Source organism: Bubalus kerabau, chromosome 8 (assembly GCF_029407905.1).
Source record: "Bubalus kerabau isolate K-KA32 ecotype Philippines breed swamp buffalo chromosome 8, PCC_UOA_SB_1v2, whole genome shotgun sequence".
Classification (NCBI taxonomy): Eukaryota; Metazoa; Chordata; class Mammalia; order Artiodactyla; family Bovidae; genus Bubalus; species Bubalus kerabau.
Window position 1 is genome coordinate 16432218 of NC_073631.1, and position 25210 is coordinate 16457427.

At 42.7% G+C, this 25210-nt stretch overlaps 1 protein-coding gene across 10 annotated transcripts in view; it reads right to left on the reverse strand.

Annotated features, from left to right (window-relative positions):
• The window catches only part of SLC25A13 (solute carrier family 25 member 13), a 228434-nt gene that overhangs the window by 131632 nt on the left and 71592 nt on the right, over positions 1-25210 (reverse strand). For 9 of the 10 annotated variants that reach the window (XM_055589788.1, XM_055589786.1, XM_055589795.1 and 6 more), the window contains one exon: positions 13714-13829. The exons of the other annotated variant lie outside the window; for it this stretch is intronic. In XM_055589788.1, coding sequence (XP_055445763.1) covers positions 13714-13829 — 116 coding nt within the window. The remainder of the gene's footprint in view (positions 1-13713; positions 13830-25210) is intronic. 10 annotated transcript variants of the gene reach the window in all.

Sequence of the window (25210 nt, forward strand, 5' to 3'; positions counted from 1 at the left end):
ATTTTTTAAAAATTTCTTTAACCCCACTGAGTTTCCTGAAAAACCTACCATCTTTTGGCTTCTTCTAAAGGTACAGGCTAAGAAAACACTCCTAAGGTTGCCACACTTGTATGATTGTGTTTACCTGGCAAAAGCCTGTTGTACAGAGCACTCACCTCCACTGAAGGACTCTACCTGACTCAGTGAGAAATGTCAGCTATTATTTTGCAATTTGACAGTCATTTGAGTATCTTCTTCGTACTATGCATGGCCCTTTCAATTTAATCCTAAATAGGTATTAACAGCTCAGAAAAGCCCAGGCTATCTTTTATGACACCCACAGGGTGAAGACCCCATCGGCTCATCATCAACAGACACAGGACATACCCTGTTGGTGTTCTGTGAGGCAGGTGGATTTTGGAACAAATTACCTGCAGAAGGCAGGCTTCCAGGAGATAAGCTACACACTCTGCCACAATAGACATGCAACTGAGGACAGAAGCAGAATTTTAGCTGCCTGCGTGCGATCATGCTAAGCTGGTTCCGTCCTGTCCAACTCTCTACAACCCTATGGACTGCAGCCGGCCAGGCTCCTCTGTCCATAGGATTTCTGAGGTAAGAATACTGGAGTGGGCTGCCATCTCTCCTCCAGGGAATCTTCTCCACCCAGGAATCAAACCTGCATCTCGTGTGTCTGTGGCATTGGCAGGTGGGCTCATTACCTCTAGCACCGCCTGGGAAGCCTGTTAGCTGCCTAGAAGCCTTGATTTCTTATGTACTCTTTTATGTCTTCAGAAATAGAAATTTGCCCAACACATGGCAGTAAGTAAATTACTGGCTCTCTGGTCAGTGCTTAAACTGCAAGTTCAAACCCAGGTCTCCTGATCTGCAGGCAGATCTTTACTATCTGACCCAGCAGGGAAGCCCAAGTTAAAATAAAGGGTTTCTCAAACAGAAAAAGAAGGGGAAAAAAAGAAAATCCTCCTTGTTCTCTCACATTACTTCTACTAGTAATATCATTTTTTTTTTAATTTTTTTTATTGAAGAGTAATTGCTTTACAGAATTTTGTTGTTTTCTATCAAACCTCAGCATGAATTGGCCATAGGTATACACATATCCCCTCCCTTTTGAACTTCCCTCCAGTCTTCCTCCCCATCCCACCCCTCTAGCTTGATACAGAGCCCTTGTTTGAGTTTCCTGAGCCATACAGCAAATTCCTGTTGGCTATCTATTTGACATATGGTAATATAAGTTTCCATGTTACTCTCTCCATACATCTCACTCTCTTCTCCCCTCTCCCTATGTGCATAAGTCTATTCTCTATGTCTGTTTCTCCATTGCTGCCCTGTAAGTAAATTCTTCAGAACCATTTTTCTAGATTCCATATATGTGTGTTAGAAAACAATATTTATCTTTCTCTTTCTGACTTACTTCACTTGGTATAATAGGTTCTAGGTTCATCCACCTCATTCAGTTCAGTTCAGTTCAGTCCCTCAGTTGTGTCTGACTCTTTGTAATCCCATGAATCGCAGCATGCCAGGCCTCCCTATCCATCACCAACTCCCAGAGTCCACTCAAACTCACGTTCATCGAGTCGGTGATGCCATCCAGCCATCTCATCCTTGGTTGTCCCCTTCTCCTCCTGCCCCCAATCCCTCCCAGCATCAGAGTCTTTTCCAATGAGTCAACTCTTCACATGAGGTGGCCAAAGTACTGGAGTTTCAGCTTAGCATCATTCCTTCCAAAGAAATCCCAGGGCTGATTTCCTTCAGAATGGACTGGTTGGATTTCCTTGCAGTCTAAGGGACTCTCAAGAGTCCTCTCCAACACCACAGTTCAAAAGCAACAATTCTTCAGCGCTCAACTTTCTTCACAGTCCAACACTCACATCCATACATGACCACAGGAAAAACCATAGCTTTGACTAGACGGACCTTTGTTGGCAAAGTAATGTCTCTGCTTTTGAATATGCTATCTAGGTTGGTCATAACTTTCCTTCCATGGAGTAAGCATCTTTTAATTTCATGGCTGCAGTCACCATCTGCAGTGATTTTGGAGCCCAGAAAAATAAAGTCTGACGCTGTTTCCACTGTTTCCCCATCTATTTCCCATGAAGTGGTGGGACCAGATGCCATGATCCTTGTTTTCTGAATGCTGAGCTTTAAGCCAACTTTTTCACTCTCCTCTTTCACTTTCATCAAGAGGCTTTTTAGTTCCTCTTCACTTTCTGCCATAAGGGTGGTGTCATCTGCATATCTGAGGTTATTGATATTTCTCCCAGCAATCTCGATTCCAGCTTGTGCTTCTTCTAGCCCAGCGTTTCTTATGATGTACTCTGCATATAAGTTAAATAAGCAGGGTGACAATATACAGCCTTGACGAACTCCTTTTCCTATTTGGAACCAGTCTGTTTTTCCATGTCCAGTTCTAACTGTTGCTTCCTGACCTGCATATAGGTTTTTCAAGAGGCAGGTAAGGTGGTCCCGTATTCCCATCTCTTTCAGAATTTTCCACAGTTTATTGTGATCCACAAAGTCAAAGGCTTTGGCATAGTCAATAAAGCAGAAATAGATGCTTTTCTGGAACTCTCTTGCTTTTTCCATGATCCAGCGGATGTTGGAAATTTGATCTCTGGTTCCTCTGCCTTTTCTAAAACCAGCTTGAACATCTGGAATTTCATAGTTCACGTACTGCTGAAACCTGGCTTGGAGAATTTTGAGCATTACTTTACTAGCGTGTGAGATGAGTGCAGTTGTGGGGCAGTTTGAGCATTCTTTGGCATTGCCTTTCTTTGGGATTGGAATGAAAACTGACCTCTTCCAGTCCTGTGGCCACTGCTGAGTTTTCCAAATTTGCTGGCATATTGAGTGCAGCACTTTCACAGCATCATCTTTCAGGATCTGAAATAGCTCCACTGGAATTCCATCACCCCCACTAGCTTTGTTCATAGTGACGCTTTCTAAGGCCCACTTGACTTCACATTCCAGGATGTCTGGCTCTAGGTGAGTGATCATACCATCGTGATTATCTTGGTTGTGACGATCTTTTTCATACAGTTCTTCTGTGTATTCTTGCCACCTCTTCTTAATATCTTCTGCTTCTGTTAGGTCCATACCATTTCTGTCCTTTGTCGAGCCCACCTTTGCATGAAACGTTCCCTTGGTATCTCTAATTTTCTTGAAGAGATCTCTAGTCTTTCCTATTCTGTTGTTTTCCTCTATTTCTTTGCATTGATCGCTGAGGAAGGCTTTCTGACTCAAATGCATTCCTTTTTATGGCTGAGTAATATTCCACTGTATACATGTGCCACAACTTCTTTATCCATTCATCTGTCGATGGGTATCTAGGTTGCTTCCATGTTCTAGCTATTGTCAATAGTGCTGCAATGAACAATGGGATACATTCATCTTTTTAAATTTTGGTTTCCTCAAGGTCTATGCCTAGGAGTGGGATTTCTGGGTCATATGGTGATTTTATTCTTAGTTTTTTAAGGAATCTCCATATCATCTTCCATAGAGGCTGTATCAATTTACTTTCCCACCATCAGTCCAGCATTTATTGTCTGCAGACTTTTTGATGAGAGGCATTCTGACCAAGGTGAGGTGATATCTCATTGTGGTTTTGATTTGTATTTCTATAATAATGAGCAATGTTGACTATTTCTCATGTATTTGTTAGCCATCTGTATGTCTTCTTTGGAGAAATGTCTGTTTAGGTCTTTTTCCCACTTTTCAATTGGTTTTTTTTTTTTTTTTTCTTCTTTTTCTGGTATTGAGTTGTATGAGTTGCTTGTATATTTTGGAAATTAATCCTTTGTCAGTTGTTTCATTTGCTATTATTTTCTCCCATTCTAAGGGTTGTCTTTTCACCTTGCTTATAGTTTCCTTTGCTGTGCAAAAACTTTTAAGTTTAATCAGGTCCCACTTGTTTACTTTTGTTTTTATTTCCATTACTCTAGGAGGTGGGTCATAGAGGATCTTGCTTTGATTTATGTCATCGAGTATCCTATGTTTTCCTCTTAAGAGTTTTACAGTTTCTTATCTTACCTGTAGGTCTTTAATCCACTTTGAGTTTATCTTTGTGTATGGTGTTAGGAAATGTTCTAATTTCATTCTTTTACATGTAGCTGTCCAGTTTTCCCAGCACCATTTATTGAAGAGGCTGTCTTTACCCCATTGTATATTCTTGCCTCCTTTGTCAAAAAGAAGGTACCCACAGGTGCATGGGTTTATTTCTGGGCTTTCTATCTTGTTCCATTGGTCTATATTTCTGTTTTTATGCTGCTACCATACTGTCTTAATGACTGTAGCTTTGTAGTATAATCTGAAGTCAGGAAGGTTGATTCCTCCAGCTCCATTCTTCTTTCTCAAGACTGCTTTGGCTATTAGGGTTTTTTTGTGTTTCCACATGAATTGTGAAATTTTTTGATCTAGTTCTGTGAAAAATGTCATTGGTAATTTAATAAGGATTTCATTGAATCTATAGATTGCATTTGGTAGTATAGTCATTTTCACAATATTGATTCTTTCTACCCAGGAACATGGACTACCTCTCCATCTGTTTCTGTTGTCTTTGATTTCTTTCATTAGTGTCTTATAGTTTTCTGTGTACAGTTCTTTTGTCTCCTGAGGTAAGTTTATTCCTAGATATTTAATTCTTTTTGTTGGAATGGTGAATGGGATTGATTCCTTAATTTCTCTGATTTTTCATTGTTAGTATATAGAAATGCAAGTGATTTCTGTGTACTGATTTTGTATCCAGCAACTTTGCTGCATTCACTGATTAGCTCTAGTAATTTTCTGATACTATCTTTAGGGTTTTCTATGTACAGTATCATGTCATCTGCAAACAGGGAGAGCTTTTCTTCTTCTTTTCCAATCTGGATTACTTTTATTTCTTTTTCTTCTCTGATTGCTATAGCTAGGACTTCCAGAACTATGTTCAATAATAGTGGTGAAAGTGGACACCCTTGTCTTGTTCCTGATCTTACGGGAAATGCTTTCAGTTTTTCACCTTTGAGAATAACGTTTGCTGTAGGCTTATCATATATGGCCTGTACCACAGTGAGGTAGGCTCCTAATATGCCCATTTTTTTGAGTTTTAATCATAAATGGGTGCTGAATTTTGTCTAAGGCTTTTTTTGCGTCTATTGAGATTACATATGGTTTTTATTTTTGTAAATATGGTGCATCACATTGATTGACTTGCATATATTGAAGAATCCTTGCATCCCTGGAATAAACCCAACTTGATCATGGTGTATGAGCTTTTGGATGTGTTGCTGAATTCTGTTTGCTAACATTTGTTGAGGATTTTTGCATCTATGTTCATCAGTGATATTGGCCTGTAGTTTTCTTTTTGTGTGTTGTCTTTGTCTGATTTTGGTATCAGGGTGATGGTGGCCTCATAGAATGAGTTTGGAAGTGATCTTTCCTCTGAAATTTTTTAGAAGAGTTTTAGAAGAATAGGCATTAGCTCGTCTCTAAATGTTTGATAGAATTCTCCTGTGAAGCCATCTGGTCCTGGGCTTTTGTTTTGGGGGAGGTTTTTGATCACAGCTTCAATTTCAGTGCTTGTAATTGGGTTGTTCATAATTTCTATTTCTAAGAATCTGTCCATTTCTTCCAGGTTACCCATTTTATTGCCATATAGTTGTTTATAATAGTCTCTTATAATCCTTTGTTTTTCCACATTGTCTGTTGTAACCTCTCGTTTTTTGTTTCTAATTTTGTTGATTTGATTCTTCTCTTTTTCTTGATGAGTCTGGCCAAAGGTTTGTCAATTTTCTTTATCTTGACTAAAAGAACCAGCTTTCAGTTTTATTAATTTTACTGTAGTTTCTTTCATTTCTTTTTCATTTATTTCTGCTCAGATCTTTATGATTTCTTTCCTTCTACTAATTTTGGGGGTTCCTGTTCTTCTTTTACCAGTTGTTTTATGTGTAAAGTTAGGTTGTCTATTCGATGTTTTTATTTCCTGAGGTAGGACTGTACTGCTATAAATTTCCCTCTTAGAAGTGCTTTTGCTGCACCCCATAGGTTTGGAGTTGTCGTGTTCTGTCATTTGTTTCTAGAAATTTCTTGATTTCCCTTTGGATTTCTTCAGTAACCTGTTGGTTATTTTAAAATGTATTGTTTAATCTTCATGTATTTGTGTTTCTTACCGTTTTTTCCTGTGACTGATACCTAGTCTCATAGCATTGTGGTTGGAGAAAATGCTTCACATGATTTCAATTTTCTTAAATTTACTGAGATTTGATTTGTGATCCAAGATGTGGTTTATCCTAGAGAATGTTCCATGTGCACTTGAGGAGAAGGTGTATTCTTCTGCATTTGGATGGACTGTCCTGACAACATCAATGAGATCCATCTCATCTAATGTATCATTTAAGACTTGTGTTTCCTTATTAACTTTCTGTTTGGATGATCTGTCCATTGGTGTGAGTGGGGTGTTAAAGTCTCCTACTATTATTGTGTTACTGTCAATTTCTCCTGTTATGTCCATTTTTGTCTTATGTATTGAGGTGCTCTTATGTTAGGTGCATAGATATTTACAATTGTTATGTTTTCCTCTTGGACTGATCCCTTGATCATTATGTACTGTTCTTCCTTATTTCTTAAAAAATTCTTTATTTTAAGGTCTACTTTGTCTTATATAAGGACAGATACTCCAGCTTTCTTTTACTTCCTATTTGCATGGAATATATTTTTCCATCCTCTCAATTTTGGTCTATATGTGTCTTGAGGTCTGAAATGGGTTTCTTGTAGATAGCATATATATGGGTATTGCTTTTGCATCCATTCAGCCAGTCTGTGTCTTTCAGTTGGAGCATTTAATCCATTTACAGTTAAAGTAATTATTGATATATATGTTCCTATTGCCATTTTCTTAATTGTTTGGGGTAGATCTTTTTTCTTCTCTTGTATTTCTTGATTATGTAAGTCCCTTTAACATTTGTTGTAAAGCTGGTTTGGTGGTACTGAATTCTCTTAACTTTTGCTCATCTGAAAAGCTTTTTCTTTCTCCATCAACTTTGAATGAGATCCACGCTGGGTACAGTAATCTTGGTTATAGATTTTTCCTTTTCAGTACTTTAAATATATCCTGCCATTCCCTTCTGGCCTGCAGAGTTTCTGCAGAAAGATCACCGTATGAGGTTTCCCTTGTATGTTACTTGTTACTTTTCCCTCACTACTTTTAATATTCTTTCTCTATGTTTAGCCTTTGTTAGTTTGATTAGTATGTGTCTTGGTGTGTTTCTCCTTGAGTTTATCCTGTATGGGACTCTTTGTGCCTCTTGGACTTGATTATTTCCTTTTCCATGTTGGGGAAATTTTCAACTATAATCTCTTCAAAAATTCTCATACCCTTTATTTTTCTTTTCTTCTTCTGGGACCCCTATATTCAAAAGTTGGTGCGTTTGATATTGTCCCAGAGGTCTCTGAGACTGTCCTCAGTTCTTTTCATTCTTTTTACTTTATTCTGCTCTTCAGAAGATATTTCCATCATTTTATCTTCCAGCTCACTGATTCGTTCTTCTGCTTCTGATATTCTACTATTGATTCCACCCCACTCCAGTACTCTTGCCTGGAAAATCCCATGGGCGGAGAAGCCTGGTAGGTGGCAGTCCATGGGATCTCGAAGAGCCGGACACGGCTGAGCGACTTCACTTTCACTTTTCACTTTCATGCGTTGGAGAAGGAAATGGCAACCCACTCCAGTGTTCCTGCCTGGAGAATCCCAGGGACGGGGGAGTCTGGTGGGCTGCCGTCTATGGGGTCGCACAGAGTTGGACATGACTGAAGTGACTTAGCAGTAGCAGAGTTTTCTTAACTTCAGTAATTGTGTTGTTTGACTCTGTATGTTTATTCTTTAATTCTTCTAGGTCTTTGTTAATTGGTTCTTACATTTCCTCCATTTTGCTTTCAAGGTTTTTGATCATCTTTACTATCATTATTCTGAATTCTTTTTCAGGTAGTTTGCCTATTTCCTCTTCATTTATTTGGACTTCTGTGTTTCTAATTTGTTCCTTCATTTGTGTAGTACTTCTCTGCCTTTTCATTATTATTTTAACTTATTGTGTTTGAGGTCTCCTTTTCCCAGGCTTCAAGGTTGAATTCTTTCCTCCTTTTGGTTTCTGCCTTCCTAATGTTGGTCCAGTGGTTTGTGTAAGCTTTGTATAGGTGAGATTTGTGCTGAGTTTTTTTTGTTTGTTTTTCCTCTGAGGGGAAGGCTGAGTGAAGTGGTAATCCTGTCTGCTGAAGACTGGGTTTGTCTTTTGTTTTGTTATTGTTTAGATGAGGCATCCTGCACAGGGAGTTACTGGTGGCTGGGTGATGCTGGGTCTTGTATTCAAGTGGTTTCCTTTGTGTGAGTTCTCACTATTTGATACTTCCTAGGGTTAGTTCTCTGGTAGTCGAGGGTCTTAGAGTCAGTGCTCCCACTCCAAAGGCTCAGGGCTTGATCTCTCATCAGAATGAAGATTCCACAAGTGGTTTGTTATGGCATTAATGAGATTAAAACAAACACCCAAAAATGAGAAACCAAAGATGAACCCCAGACAAATGGCAGTTACAAAATCAGGCAAATAATAATTACAATAATGGAATATATACATACACATATACACCCATAAGCAAAGTCAAAACAGTCCAACTAAAATAAAGTATAGTAGACTGACCCAGAGAAGAAAGGAAATCAAAAATTTTATTTACCAGTTAAGAATAAAACTAACTAAAGCAAAAACTGAAAAACAAAATTAAAGCAAGGTGCCAATTGGGGAATAAAGCAATGAAAATAAAACTAACAACTATGTTGAGAGGAAAGGAAAGAAAGAATAGATATGCAAAGTTAAATAGAGATAGCTAAAAAAGATTTATATACATTAAAGATTAACTGCAAGGGGAAAAGAACAGTAGGAAAAACAAGCAAAGGAATAAATGTAGAAAAAAATAATAATAAGTTTAAAAAAGAGAAGCAAAAAAAAAAGGAGAACACCACAGAACTGCAAAAGCCCAACACAGAGGCAGAGATTTATAACAATAAAAAATGTGACTGAGGGAAACAAAAAAGCTCAAAAGCTTAATAGGATTTCATAGTGCCAATAAAATTGACAACTACAATTGTCGATTGTAGAGAGGGGGCATAAAAAGGAAAAGAAAAAAGAAAAAAAATCCGAAAGAATCTACAGAACAAGTCAAAACATAAGAATAACAAAAGTTTTTCTTGACTTACTGATGTTAGAGTCCCTTCCCCAGCTGGGAGTCACAGTCCACCTCGCCTCCCTAGGATGCCCTCCAACACCGCTGATCTCTGGACCTGCTGTGAGGGCAGCTCAGATTCTAAGCTGCTCCTACTCCTGTGCGTTCTCACCTCCAGTGTCCACAGCTATCAGAACTAGTGCATTTTCTTTTGCAGGAGCTCTCAGTGCCCTTTTATATATTCCAGACACAGAGTCTGCCTAGTGATCGTGTGGATTTAATCTGCAGCTTGTACAGCTGGTGGGAAGGTTTTGGGTCTTCTTCCTCAGCCACACTGCCCTTGGGTTTCAATTGTGGCTTTATTCCCACCTCTGCATGTGGGTCATCCACTGGGGTTTGCTCCTGAGGCTGCTCTGGAGGACTTGGGTCTGCCCCTGTGAGGGCCAGGTGCAGAGGTGGTGCAGCTGCTGGGGTTGCAGGGGTTCTGGCAGCACCAGGTACTCAGGGGAGTTGGCTGCTCGGGCAGCAGGAAATATAGTGCTCTAGAAGGGCATGGCAACCAGTATTGGCCAATAAGCTCCAATATTCTTGCCTGGAGAACCCCTCTGATAGAGAAACCTGGCAGGCCACAGTCTACAGGGTCACAAAGAGTTGGACACGACCAAAGCAAACCTGCACACACAGACGCAAGACTTTTTTTCGCCTGTGGCAGCTCTGCCCCTGTAAGAGTTGGGCGTTAAGGTGGCACAGCTGCTTGGCTTGCAGAGACTCTGGCAGCGCCAAGTGTGCAGGGACACGGACTGCCTCCACTGCAGGAGTTATGGCCCATCAGAGTCCTTTTTCAAGCCTATTGTAGCTGGCGATCAGTAGGCCTTTTCAGCTAGTTTTTCTCCATAGCTCCGCCCCTATAGGCACTTAGAGGGCTCCCTTGCCTGGAGTCCTTCTCTGTAGATCAGCGCGAGGCACTTAAAGGGGCACCCTGGGTGGGGTCCTACTCTGTAATTCAGTGTGTCAGGCATTTGATGGGCCAGCCTATTATTCAGCTGCTGAAGCAGGCATGTGGGGAGACAGAGGCTATGGTTATAGCTCCACCCACTACGGGTGAGACTCAGCAGTATCGCCTTGCTTCCATGGCTGCCCAGCTTTCCTCCACAGGCACTTCCCACCACAACCTCCTCCCTCACATCCCCTTGAACCATCTCTCCTCAGTCAACAGCAGCCCTTGCCCTGGGATTGCTCCACAATTCCTAAACTCCAGCTCCCAGCTGCTGCACCTTCCAGGGGACCCGTGTCCCTGTCCCGTGTCCTTGCCCTGTGGCAAGGACTGTCTGATTCCAGGGTATGTATGGCTGTGGCAAGGACTGTCTGAGTCTCATTCCATTTAGGCTGCCACAGATCAGCTGTTTCCCTCTCAGCCTTAAATGTTTCTCCTCTGACTCAGACAATTGCCCCAGTGTGGGGATGGGACCCCTGCTTTAGTTCCCCCATCCCTTAGGGCAGGTCCAGTCCTACTAACACTCCTGCTTTTCCCCCTAGTTCCTTCATCCTACAGAGTTTTGCGTGGTTCTGTATATTCTTTTCCACTGGTCAGGTACTCCTGTCCATTCTCAGCTGGTGTTCTGCATGCTCTTCTGTATCTGAAGGTGTATACCTGATATACCGTGGAGAGAGATGTACTCCACATTCACCCACTCCTCCGCCACTTTGTTCCTTTTAGTAATATCATTTTTGTAAAGGCTTTTGTTTTCCACATAGCCCGTTTATGTACAGTAGGTCTTTTAACCTTTACATAGTCCTGGAAGGCAGGTTATTACCCTAATTTGGAAGGCAGGTTATTACCCTAATTTTATAAATAAGGAAAATAAGACTCAAAAAGCAGAAACGACTTCCCCATCAACAGCCAGCCAGCAAGAAGCAGAAACAGAGTTTTCAAGCCACTGTTCTTTCTACAGAGCAAAGACGGCTCCCACGTACCTCTCTCCTGCTGTTTACCTGGTCTTTTCTTCTAATCACTCTAACAGCCCTTCCAGCACTGGCAAAAGTCTTTTGTTTCTTTCCTCCACCAGGCCAGCAGCGTGCTGGGGCCAACAGCAGCCCCCACCACCCCACACCCATAGAGGGAAGATCACTGGAGTCAAGGAAAACGTCTCAAGTCCACTCCTCAGACCTCCATCTCCAACCCAGCTCTATCCCAGCCCCTACTCCAGACCTGCTGCAGAAAGGAGGGAAGCAATAGAGAGAGAGAGAGAGCACGTGCACCTGTGCTGAACTCACTGACGCTTCCAGGCTCTTCCTGTTCATCCCAAGCAAATGCAATCATAACATCCTCATCAAACTGACTTTCACTGGATAAATCAACACCACCATGAGCTAGCCACTCATTTATTATTTGTGGATTTTAACAGGGACATTTTGATTGGGGTTCCATTGAAAAGCTGCGGTTACAGTGATGCTAAGAGGAATTAGGTGACGGAAAGGGAAAGACCTAAAATTATTCCCGGAATTTTTAAATATTAAATAATCTTCATGAAGTGCAAATGGAAAGCATCAGAGTTGCTAGATGATATGAAACAAAATCAGGTAAGTCTATGTGTTTCGCCTCTATCCTGGCTGGCCTAGCCTTAAATACTGTCATGTCAAACGAACACAGAGGAATGGGTGGAGAGGGGAAGGGCTAACAGGATAAATCTATCACAGTGCTTTACCTAGACTTTATGTAATTATTATCTTCATTTCTCATAAGGAAAATCAAGACCTGAAAGGATCCTTAGCTTGGCTCAGAGACAAAAGTGGCAGAGCTGGAAGGAGTGTTGCTCCTGTTCAGTCACTAAGTCATATCTGACTCTTTGCAACCCCGTGATCTGCAGCACGCCAGGCCTCCCTGTTCCTCACCATCTCCTGGAGTTCACCAAGTTCATGTCCATTGAATTGGTGATACTATCCAACCATTTCACCCTCTGTTGCCCTCTTCTCCTTTCGCCTTCAATCTTTCCCAGCATCAGGGTCTTTTCCAATGAGTCATTTCTTCACATCAGGTGGCCAAAATATTGGAGCTTCAGCTTCAGCATCAATTGCTCCAATGAGTACTCAGGGTTGATTCCCTTTAGGATTGACTGTTTTGATCTCCTTGTAGTCCAAGAGACTCTCAAGAGTCTTCTCCAGCACTACAGTTCAAAATTCTTCAGTGCTCAGCCTTCCTTATGGTCCAACTCCCATATCCATACATGACTACTGGCAAGACCATAGTTCCTTTGGAAGGAGCTAAGTCTCTCCAATTGTAGAATCATCCAGAATAGATGGTGCTCTATTACACCATCTGTATTCCCCCATCTATACATTCCTTACAAGGAAGACAAGCCCAAGAGTTCTGAATAAATTAGAAACAACAGAGACGTTTAAAATGGGTGCATTAGCCATTTCCCCTGAATGCACAATTTGTGCAAAGAGCTCCAAAGTTCTTTATGGCAAAACTGTTTACACCAAGCTCACACATCCGGACAATATACACTGGACACTGCACAGTCTGAGAGAAATAGGGTACCTTCTGCCCAATGTATCTTCAGTAACAAGTGTATTAAAAAAAAAAAAAAAAAACTTAACCACTGCCCACCATGTCCTGGTTTCCCCTTTCTTCTAATCCCTAAAGACTTCCAGGGTTTCTGCAGCTTAGCAGCTGACCCCTGTGAAGACGGCGCTGTCTTTTCAAAAGAAGGTGGCAGTGGGATAACAGACACTCCCAGTCCAGCCAGAGGGAACCGTGTTATTTAGAAAAGCAAGGTTTGCCACATACTGCTCCGAACTACCATCTCACATGCTGCCTCTGGGTTTCAGCCACTCCATGAGCACAAGGTAAGGAGACAAGGTACTGGGAACAGGAGCCCCCTCTGTTCTTAGGCACTGTATTAATGTCTTCATTCCATCCGGAAAGGCACTACCGACTGCGCAGGGAATGAACCAGACAGTCAAATCCTGTCTGCCTCTCCCCTTCTATAACCCTGTGACTGAGTCGTGCTCCATCCTTCCTCGCCTTAAACCACAGTGTCAAAACTACTGAGCCAGGACTCCTCCGGTGGTCCAGTGGTTAAGAATCCGCCTGCCAATGTAGGGGACACAGGTTCAATCCCTGCTCCAGGAAGATCCCACATGCTTCAGAGCAACTAAGCCTGTGCGCCACAGCTACCGAGCCTGTGCTGCAGAGCCCGTGCTCCATACCAAGAGCAGCCACTGCAATGAGAAGCCCACTCTCAGCATAGAGAACCCCTGCTGGCCACGACGAGCGGAAGCTTGCGGCACAGCAACCAAGACCCAGCACAGCCAAAAATAATTTAAAATTAATAATAATAAGCCAGAAACTTAATATTTCACAAAGGAAGATTTTTGAAGCATTAGAGCCTGAAAACACTGGGCTATCTTGTTAAAAGGGACAGCCTAACTTCTTAAAAGTATTTCCACATACTTCATTCTTGGGGAAAAACTCAAACTGGTCACACAAGTCTGCACGTCTTGAGGTGTGCACACACTCACACCGCTTACCGAAAGTAACTTCTCCTTTGCCAGCTTTGTCAAACAGCTGGAAGGCCACCATAAACAGAGCATCCGGGGCACACAGGACAGATTCAAACGCCACAAATTCTTGAAAGGATATTAATCTGCAACATAAGACAAGCACAAAGCATACAGTCAGTAGCTTGTGAAAGATAAAAGCATACACAAATATACGCTAAGGGAAAAAATAAAACATCACTGTCAAACACCAAAATTCAAACCTAACAACATGTATAAACACTCAGCATTCCCTTTTACACAGAGTGGACTGAAATAACAACACAGAATCTCAAAGACACAACAAATTTGAGGATAGGGTGACACATTAAATGCATTATAATTTCAAATGTAACTGTTTTACCCAACATACTACTTTTGTTTCAGGCATGTTGTTAAGATTCTAAAATTAGAGCTTAGACACTTTAGATTATATGATAACAAAACAGCCAGCTCTGTCTCTCATTCACACCTCTTCTACACCATGTAACATGGTTCACAAAGACTCACTCATTACTGGCATCTGCCGACCACACGCAGATTAAACTAAAGGATGACACCAGGGCGAGAGATAAAATCCAGATAAATTAGACATGAAATGGGGCTTCCCCAGTGGCTCAGACGATAAAAAATCTGGCTGCAATGCAGGAGACCCAGGCCGGGCCCAATCCCTGGGTCAGGAAAATCCCCTGGAGAAGGGAATGGTTACCCACTTCAGTATCTTGCCTGGAGAATCCCAAGGACAGAGGAGCCTGACCCCAGTCTGTGGGATCACAAAGATTCAGACACGACTGAGCGGCTAACACATTCACTTTAAAAAACGTGGAAAGTGACACCAAGACACTTGTAGTCTGGTAAAACAGATGAATACTAATCTAGACTACTATACAGGGAAGACGAATCGTAAGACAGGCACCAATGTGACGGTAACAGAATTTTGGTAAGAAATCAAAGAAAGCTTTGTAGAGCGGGTCTCAAAAATTAGCGAAGTTCTGGTATGCAGTAGAAGTGGGGGAGGGGTCACTTTAGGGGAAAAGGCTGCAGAAAGGCATGGGCAAAAAAGTTTGTAAGGAAAACAGTAAGGAACTAATTTTCTCTGGACAGTAAAGTGCATCAGAGAACACTGGAATGAGATCAAAAGTTGAGAGATAAAGTTTTTGAACAAGGTCATGATCTGATCAGATCTATCCATCAGGAAGAACAAAACAGGCCACAGAGGCTTTGACTTCCAACGAGTAAACAAATCCACGGAGGCTGTCTTAGGAAAGTTCTTTGCCACTGTTTTGTACTGTTGTTTAGTCACTGAGTTGTGTCCGACTGTTTGCAACCCCATGGACTGTGGCCTGCCAGGCTCCTCTGTCCATGGGATTCTCCAGGCAAGAATACTGGAGTGGGTTGCCATGCCCTCCTCCAGGGGATCTTCCCATTCCGAGGATCAAACCCGCAGCTCCTGCTTTGACAAGCAGATTCTTCACCACTGAGCCACGTGGGAAGCCCCGTTTTGTATTATAAACATCCAAATATTTCAGTGATACATTGGGATAGTCGAAGTCTCAAGGAGATAGGAGCGAGAGAACAGGAGTGGTTTCCTGTTTCACTGAACACTTACTTCTAAACATTTAACAGAGAAAACACATTTTTATACAGAGCACGAGCTACAAAGCTAACTTTGCTATTTCCCGGAATGTCACCTGATTATAATGATAATGCCACCAAGAGAGGAAAACTCTGGTGTATTCATTACACCGTCTCTACGTTGCTCACTACTGAAAACACACCCTTCCGAACAGAGGGGAACATTCAGGCACAGCAGGTGCTATGGAAGAACACTTGCCCAGAACGTTTTCTCCTCAACTGTAGTCTGCCTCACTGAGAATCTCGCTATGAGCGGGACCAGGAGTGCGCGGGCATGGCGGGGGAAACACAAACGTGGAGTGGAAGGTCCTGGCTTGGACTAGCCGACAGCTGCTGCGGGATGGGAGGTGGCCACGTGCATCTATCTCCCCCAGAATGCAAGCTGCGTGTCAGAAGTAAAAAGAAGAAGAGAGAAAGCATTCGGGGGGCACAGTGATTTACGCTACCTGGAAGAATGTAGGAAGGCTCCACAAAGCTGTGGCATTTAAAGAGCAAATGTTCAAGCTGAAAAGAACTTAGAGATCATCGGACTTCCACCTCCTCCTTTTACTTCTGAGAAAACCAGAAGATGTTATGGCTTGTGTGAGGTGAAACAACTGGCTTCTGCCATTTTGGCCTGAGAACAAAGTATCCTGGTTCCCGTTTGACTGGGACCGCATTCCAAGTGGTACGGGAGGATGGAGAGGGGAGAGAAGCGAAGGGGGAGGACGATCCACGCGGAGGGAAGAACTCCATACAGAGGTGACGACCGACGGAGTGTGCTGTGCCTGGAGAAGGACGGAGGCGCTACCCGCCCTGCACCTCGTGATCCTGCGGAGCCGAAGGGTGGCTGAGCTGTAATGCCAGCCACCTGAAGGCCTAGAAAGACCAGCTGGAGAATCCTGATTTTTTCTTTTCTTTTTTTGCAGGCAGTAAGAAATCACTGGAGGTTTGGGGGTTAAAAAATATCAGGGTCAGATATTCGTTTTAGAAAAGGAACTGGGACACAAGATGAATGTAACAGAGAAAGATGAAACGTGCGAGGAAAGGAGGAGACGGGGGGAAGAGAGCCTGACAGCTAGAGTGAGCAGGGGTGTATACCAGAGCTGGAACACTAGGGCAGGAGAAAGGGGAAAGGAGGGGAAATTCAACGGCCGCGGGATGACTTAGCACGCAGGCGCGCACTGTAAATGAAGCTGCCCGCAAGCATTCACTCAGGGAGGCACGCACCCGGCTCCAGACCACCGAAGCCCAGCGGAGGAACGTGTTTCTGATTGGCTGCTTTCTTCTTGCCACCACCCATCATCACGCCCTGGGACCACCTCAGAGCAGCACCAACAATCCCACAGCCACACACTCACCAGCTTAACCTAGGGGTCAGTTTGTCAAGGCAAAAAATGTTCACGTTCGCTAAATTACCCCTGCACAGATGGTGGTGAATTAAGACAAATCACAAAGTGTGAGTAGAAACGGGATGTCTCTTTAATGTGAATAAAGGAAGATTTAAATAACCAGAAAAAGAGAATCTCATCTCTCTTAGAACGAAGCCTCCTCTGGCAATGTCAGAGTGATTTCATAACTGGCCAAAGAATGCTCTGGTATTTTAGGCATGTGACAGATACCAAAAAGGTATGTAATTTGCTAATCCTGTAGATACAAGTATCATGTTGATATGTCTACGTAGGAGGTATACAGATGAGCCATGAAATAATAATGCTTTACTGTTCATCAACGTCATTTTGGATTTTCAAGGTAATCTGACTAGAAGGCTATCAGAATAATTATATAGGACTATATTTATTTACAGTGTGATATCTAAAAACATTGTGTGTGTGTGTGTGTGTATATATATGTTTTTCATATAAACAGTACTCCAGACTCACTTTACAGATTTAATGGGATTAACATAAATTACAATAAAGGATCCAAGCTTAATCAAGTTCAGACCTGGCTGGTGAGCTCACTCACTTCCTTTTCTACCCTCAACTTCCCAAAACTTCGACAGGGGTGAGTGAGTGCTCAATCACCTCAGTCCTGTCTGCCTCTTTGAGACCCTATGGACCACAGCCTGCCAGGCTCCTCTGTCCATGAGGTTTCCCAGGCAAGAATACTGGGGTGGGTTGCCATGCCCTTCTCCAGGGGATCTTCCCGACTCAGGGATCGAACCAACATCTCCTGCATCTTCTGTATTGTGACTGGATTCTTTACCACTGAGCCACCAGGGAAGCCCTGGACAGTGGCAGATGCCCTCTCTGATAAATCACACAACTCTGACAAGCTCTGTGACTGGTCTCTAAGGAACAGTCCCAACTGGGACACTGATGCTCACCTTCAGCACCTGACTGACAGTGGGATTCGGGGAATCTCAAGATTCAAGGAGAGTAGGTTTCCAACTACACTATTTCATGCTTCTGACACGAGCAGAGAGTTTTTTATTTTTTTTTTTAAGTGAATCATTTTTGTTCTCCAAACCAGCAGAGCTATTGTTCTTCTGAAAGCCATTTATAACAGCACCTACAAGTCCTTTAAAGTCTGGGTAAAACAGCTGAAACACTACACACTGCTTTCACACACCAAGCCGAGGAGGAAGGGGATCAAAAGTGGAGTGCCTCTGGACATCATGCTTAGGATGCTGCCAGACTGCACATCTACTGTGGACAGAGGAAGATTCCAGAGGATACATATACCAAAGTGATGGCAGGGCTTCTTTTTTATTATTTTTATTTTTAATTGGAGGATGGTTGCTTTACGATGTTGTGGTAGTTTCTGCTATACAACAATGTGAATCAGCCATAAGTGTTAAAGTGTGTGTGTGTGTGTGTGTGTGTGTGTGTATCTCCTCCCTCTAGAGCCTCCCTCCCGCCCTGCCCTGCCATCCCACCCCTTAGGTCATCACAGTGCGCCAAGCTGGGCTCTGTGTTAGACAGCAGCTTCCCACTAGCTATCTATTTTATACCCAGTAATGTACATATGTCAATGCTACTGTCTCAGCTGGTGGCACCCTCTCCTTCCCCCACAGCAGTGCTTCTTCACAGTAGCATACTGTAGGCCTCCTCTCCTGCCCTTCTCATTTTGCAAGGGCTAGCTCTCAGCCTGGAGAGACTTACAATAGAGAATATATACTGAAAATTATGACATTATGGAAAAAGTCATAAGCAACACAAGAGAAGTAGAGATAAACTGCTCTATGAATTCAGAGGAGGGAGAGGGTACTGTTACACTGAGAGAAAGGAGGAGATGGAGAAAGTAAAATTAGGAACACATGGCATCAGAGGGAAGCTGTGCCCACATGGTCATGTAATATTGGTCTTATAAGAGACAGCAGATGATCAAGTCGAGAGGGCAGGCAGGGGATGGAGAGACCGTTGACTCCAGTGGGAATCTGGGGGCGGGTCTATGTGCTGAGCGCAGGCCCTTGCTATGAACATAGAGAGGAAAAGTACAACTTCTGCCCCGAACACCTGGAGGTCTGCGGCTGGGGAGGGGAGGGGCAGATGGTGAGTGAGGAACCAAGGAAAGAAGACTGGAGATGAAGAGCCACAGAAGTGCAAGCAAGCTCGAGTAACGACGAGTGCAAAGGCAGGCATGGTGCCTGCAATAGCAGATGAAGTCTGGAACTGTTAGTGATGTGATGGGTTTGGGCTTCAGACCATTCGATCTGGCAGAAGAGCGTAAAGTGAATTGGAGGGAGAAGAGCCTGGGTACAGGGAGACTGCTGGCTGAGTCCAGGGAAGACTCCTGAAGACGTGAAGGAGAAAGAAAGGCTCCTTATGACACGAGGATCGAAGCATATGGCACCTTGCTCTGCAGAGGGCAACCCAACAGCACAGCAAGTCTTACCTTTTTGTTTAACTGAAGGATAACTGCTCTACAGTGTTGTGTTGGTTTCTGTTGTACATCTTCGTGAACCAGCTGTAAGTGTACATATGTCCCCTCCCTCTTGAAGCTCCCTCCCACTCCTCTAGGTCGTTACAGAGCACCAGGCTGAGCTCCCCGCATCATACAGCGAATTCTCATTAGCCACAGCGAGAGTCTGAACAATGCCCACACTCTTTGACACCACAATCCCACTTCTCAGAATTTACCCTAAAAAATAATCAACGGACGTGTGCAAACTTAAACCTATAGGAATGTTCAAGCAGTACTGTTAACAGTGAAAAGAGGGAAGACCACCTCAATATGTGACAATGCGTGACTGATTAAAGGCCCATTCATACACAGAAAACCGTCCAACCACTACCAACTGCAATAAATAAATTCATGCCATTAAGTAGAAAGTTGGTTACACAAATTATATAGACAACAAGCCCATTTTGTTAAAATGGACAAAAAAAATGATACGCAAAAAGAGTTTCGAGAGTGAACACCAAATTGTTAGAGGTATCTCTAGGAAATTAAAATACTAGAAATTTGAAATTTTTTTTCCTTTTGCTTGCCTATATTTTCTAATCTTTTCAATACACACATACTGAATTACTTGTGTAGTAAGAAAAAGAAAAAAAAATTCTATAAACAAAACAGCAAGGACCTAAACTTGGGTACTGGCAGAAAGACTGAATAAGATGGGGTGTCGGGGGAGAACTGAAAAAAGAAGCAAATGACTGTGGAGAGGCTCACACCACCGCTGGCCATGCAAGGTGGAAAACCTCCAGGTCTCTTCCTCCCTGCTGTTGCTTATTCTTAGTCGGCAGTAGCTTGTACCCCATGTGGTCCCTTTCATCTCTTGCCTGGTACCTATCTCCAGGCCAGCTCTGCGGCTATGAAAGTTTAAGCAACTGCACATAAGGATCTGATCGCTTTAGACTTCAGAAACTTTGGTCGTAGACAATGCACCATATCAAAATCCAATTACCACTTTTACTTAAGGTTCCTAACCACAAGAGTGCTTCGCAAAAATAACTTCTCCTTACAACCCTCTTCTGTGTGCACAACAGAAGCTAAACAATTGCACAGGATTAATGGCAGAGATAAAAGTAAAATCTAACTCCAAAAGCTGGGTTCAGACCGCCAGACCATCAGGTTCACATGTCTGTGAATGTCAAAAGACAAAAAAACAAAAACGGAACTAGGCTCTCCTGTGATCGCCAGTTTATCAGAAGAGTTTCGGCCTCCGTGACTTGAACATCTTTAACAACTTTGGGGCTTTTCCAGTCTTTTATCTCCCTCCTGAATGCCTGGCAAATATACACTGTTCAGGCCACCAAAATATTTGTACCCTACACTTATTGTATGCCAGGCAATGCTCTTGGCACTGGGGATACCATGAAAACAAATACAGTGGACAGAATCCATGTCCTTGAGGAATTTCATTCCACTGGAGAAGGGAGGCAATGAGCACAAACATACACAAATAAAGATGAGATGATTCTAGATCAGATAACAGTTGTGTAGAAGATAAACCTGAAAAATGCATTAAAGTAGTGCTTCTTAGTCCTGGCAAGTCTATTTAATGGACATGAGGAGGGATCAGATCAATCATCTTTTTATTTGTTTTCCTATAAACCTTTTATTTTGTATTGGGGTATGGCCAATTAACAACAGTTAATCGGTGACAGTTTCAGGGGAACAGTGAAGGGACTCAGCCAGACAGACACATGTATCCATTCTCCCCCAAACTCCACTCCCATCCAGGCTGGCACATAACACAGAACAGAGTTCCATGTGCTGTACAATAGTCTTCATTGGTTATCCATCTTAAATATAGCAGTGTGTACACGCGTTTGTTTTTTTAAACTTCCCATGCAGCTGAGCTTGAGAACAATCGGGCTAGATGGCGAGAAGATGCCGCTTGGGGAGGTAGCATTAAGACCTAAATGATGAAGAGGAGGGAGCACGGGTATTTTGGTGGAAGAAAGCTCACTGTGAAATCGGGCCCTACCACCAACCTTGGCAAGTTCCCAGCGTGGGGGGCGGGGGTGGGGGGCGGTGTGCAGGCAGAGGGATAGGGATGAAGGAGGGTGCAGGGCACACAGACTGCTTTTCATCCACACACTTGGATTTCATTCCAAGTACATCACTCCCCTCTGCTGAGGACCTCCAGTCATGTTGGGGGGTCTTTGGCAGTGGAAATGATGTGAGCTCCTGGAAAGAACACTCGGGACACCTTGGAGCACAGACTGCAGGTGAAGCAGTGAGTCCAGTTTCAAGTGGGTGGGACCAGGGCCATTGCAGGAGAGTGAGAAACAGAAGTGGTCAAATCCAGGATACGTGCTCTAGACAGAGCTGGCAGGCTTGTCCCAGAGGTCAAAGCACCAGCTTTTAAAGCCCCGGAGCAAGTCAGGTGTGCCCTGGGGATGCCTGGTGGCCTGAGGCCACTAGAACAGCACAGACTACTAAGGATATGAGATCTGCTACTTGACCAGATGATGGAGGTCATGAATAAAGATTTTATTCAATACCCAACAGATGGTTAGTAAGTACACAAACTAAGCTTCAATAGCTCTAAGCATATAAAGCAACTGTTAACACTCTCTAGAAAGAGACAATGATATGACCTCATTTTATATTCTAAAAACCAGTTATATATGGGAATCTCGAAAAATGGTACTGATGAACCCATTTGTAGGGCAGGAAAAGAGACACAGAGGACAGAGGCAGAGAAAAGGCTTGCGGACCCAGCGGGGGGGTGGGGGGTGTGGAGGAAGAAGAGGGTAGGCGGAATTGAGAGAGTAGCCCTGACACATATACACTGCTATTGTGAGAGAGACAGCTGCTGGGAAGCTGCCGCATGGCACAGAAGCTCAGCCTGGTGTCCGTGGTGACCAGAGGGGTGGGATGGAGGGGGTGGTGAGGGAAGGAGGTTCGAGACGGAGGGGCGGAACCACACTTATGGCTGATGCATCTTGCTGTATGGCAGAAACCAACATAACATTGTAGATTATACTCCAATTAAAAAAACTTTTTAAAATCAGTAACAAGGTAGAAAGAAGCTGGAGTTCTAGTTTACCCTTTGCCTAACTGGCAGCATGGCTCTGCTGGACAGGTTGGAACAGACCTCCTTTCCTCATCTTTCACAGGTGCCCTACAATCCCATTTTCTTCCATCTTCAGGCACAGGGAGCTGTCTGCAGCCACCCCGGCTCCAACACCAGTTTGGCATTTCCAGGAGGGCATCTGTTCTAGGGCCAACTGGGGTCCCCTGCTCCACCATGCATTCAGGTTGAAGTCTCACGGCAGCGTTTGCCAAGGGGCTATTTAAATTCACTGGCTGCAATGAAATCTGGCAAATTGAATACTGTTCAAACAAGCAGGCTACTGTCTGGCTTCAAAAACCTATTAAAGATTTTATTAGCAATTTTACTGTATTGTTATCATGAATTTAGCACACTATAAATACCACCTCTGCATATATCATGGTCCCCATATTGCCAAAAGAAGATAAATATATAGGCTCTTGTAACTGTACGCTTAACCCAGTAAGTGATATGCCCATACTTCCAGAACTACCTGTCTGGCCACTGCCTTGCAGTTCATTTCAAACAGCATGTGAGCTGCCCAAGTCTGACTGTGCCAAGTACTGGGGTTAACAGAGGGTGTTCTTATATCTCCAACATTTTCTTCCTTATCAGAGGGATCAAACATGTTAAACAAGTACGATTAATCCCTATTCTACTCCACTTTTGCTAACAGTTCATTCAGTTACATACCAAAAAGTATGTAACCTACACATCCTCTATACCCCATTGCCTCTTTCCTTCCTTGTTAAATGATACTGCCCAAGGACCTAAAGAGAACTGTCTGGCCACCTCCCATCTTTCAACCTTTGAATTATAAAAATGTTCTAATCATGGACAATCCCTATAAGACGTCAAGAAAAAGAACCACCACAAACTTTATAAAACTGAGACAAATCATATTCTCTATCTCCATAAGATTCTATTCTTTTTTTTCTAAATAAATCATTATTTTAAAAAGAAAACCTAAAAAGCTATCTTATTATATTACATTGTATCTATTCTGAATAGTTACCTATATGGAGAGATTTCAATATACAGTATACCACAAATCATCTTTATTTTAATTATATCACAGGGGCATTTTGAGTTCTGGCCAAAGACTTTTATTCTTTTAAATAAAAAGCATACTCTGTTCATGAGAATATAAATTGGTGCAGCCACTGTGGAAAACATTACAGAGGTTTCTCAAAAAATTAAAAATAGAACGACCATTATGACCCAGCAATTTCACTCCTCAGTGTGTATCTCAAGAGAAAGAGAACACTAATTCGAAAAGTTAGCAATGTTCACAGCAGCATTATTTGCAACAGCTAAGATAGGGAAGCAACCTAACTGTACATGAACAGATGAATGGATAAAGAAGAGGTGACTGATACACAAAGAATGAACTACTCAGCCATAAAGAATAAAATTTTTTGCCATCTGCAGCATCATGGATGGACTTGGAGAATATTATGCTAAGTGAAATAAGTCAGACAGAGAAAGACAAATATTGTATGATATAACTTATATGTGGAACCTAAAAAATACAACTAAAAAAGAAAAACAAAAATACAACAAACTAATGAATATAACAAAAAAGCAGCAGACCCACAGACACAAAGAACAAACTGGTGGTTAACAGCGTTGGGAGAAAGAAGGGGTTAGGTGAGATATAGGGGTAGAGGATCAAGAGGTACAAATTATCATGTAAAAATGAAGCTACACAGATATACTGTATGACACAAGGAACATAGCCAATATTTTAAAATAACTAAAAATAAATTAAATTATTAAAAGATTGATGAAAAAGTATACAAAGTTACCCAAAAAACCCACTATAAATGACTCATTTTAAACTGGGGATTGCCTATAAAGGGGAAAAATGTTGAAAGACAGAAAGACCATTGGTGAAAAAAGGGAAAAGCAGTTGCTATAACTATACTGAAAAATCCATTTGGGTAAGAGATGAGATTACCAAACTACTTTACCTGCCTCCTGCAAAACATGTATGCAGGTCAAGAGGTAATACTTAGAACCAGACATGGAACAAGCAGATCAGATGAGATTCATTCAGTCGCTCAGTCGTGTCCAACTCTTTGCAACCCCATGAATCGCAGCACGCCAGGCCTCCCTGTCCAACACCAACTCCCGGAGTTCACTCAGACTCACGTCCATCGACTCGGTGATGCCATCCAGCCATCTCATCCTCTGTCGTCCCCTTCTCCTCTTGCCCCCAATCCCTCCCAGCATCAGAGTCTTTTCCAATGAGTCAACTCTTCGCATGAGGTGCCCAAAGTACTGGAGTTTCAGCTTTAGCATCATTCCTTCCAAAGAAATCCCAGGGCTGATCTCCTTCAGAATGGACTGGTTGGATCTCCTTGCAGTCCAAGGGACTCTCAAGAGTCTTCTCCAGCACCACAGTTCAAAAGCATCAATTCTTCGGCGCTCAGCCTTCTTTACAGTCCAACCCTCACATCCATACATGACCACAGGAAAAACCATAGCCTTGACTAGACAAACCTTTGTTGGCAAAGTAATGTCTCTGCTTTTGAATATGCTATCTAGGTTGGTCATAACTTTCCTTCCATGGAGTAAGCATCTTTTAATTTCATGGCTGCAGTCACCATCTGCAGTGATTTTGGAGCCCAGAAAAATAAAGTCTGACACTGTTTCCCCATCTATTTCCCATGAAGTGATGGGACCGGATGCCATGATCTTCGTTTTCTGAATGCTGAGCTTTAAGCCAACTTTTTCACTCTCCACTTTCACTTTCATAGAGAGGCTTTTGAGTTCCTCTTTACTTTCTGCCATAAGGGTGGTGTCATCTGCATATCTGAGGTTATTGATACTTCTCCCAGCAATCTTGATTCCAGTTTGTGTTTCTTCCAGTCCAGCGTTTCTCATGATGTACTCTGCATATAAGTTAAATAAGCAGGG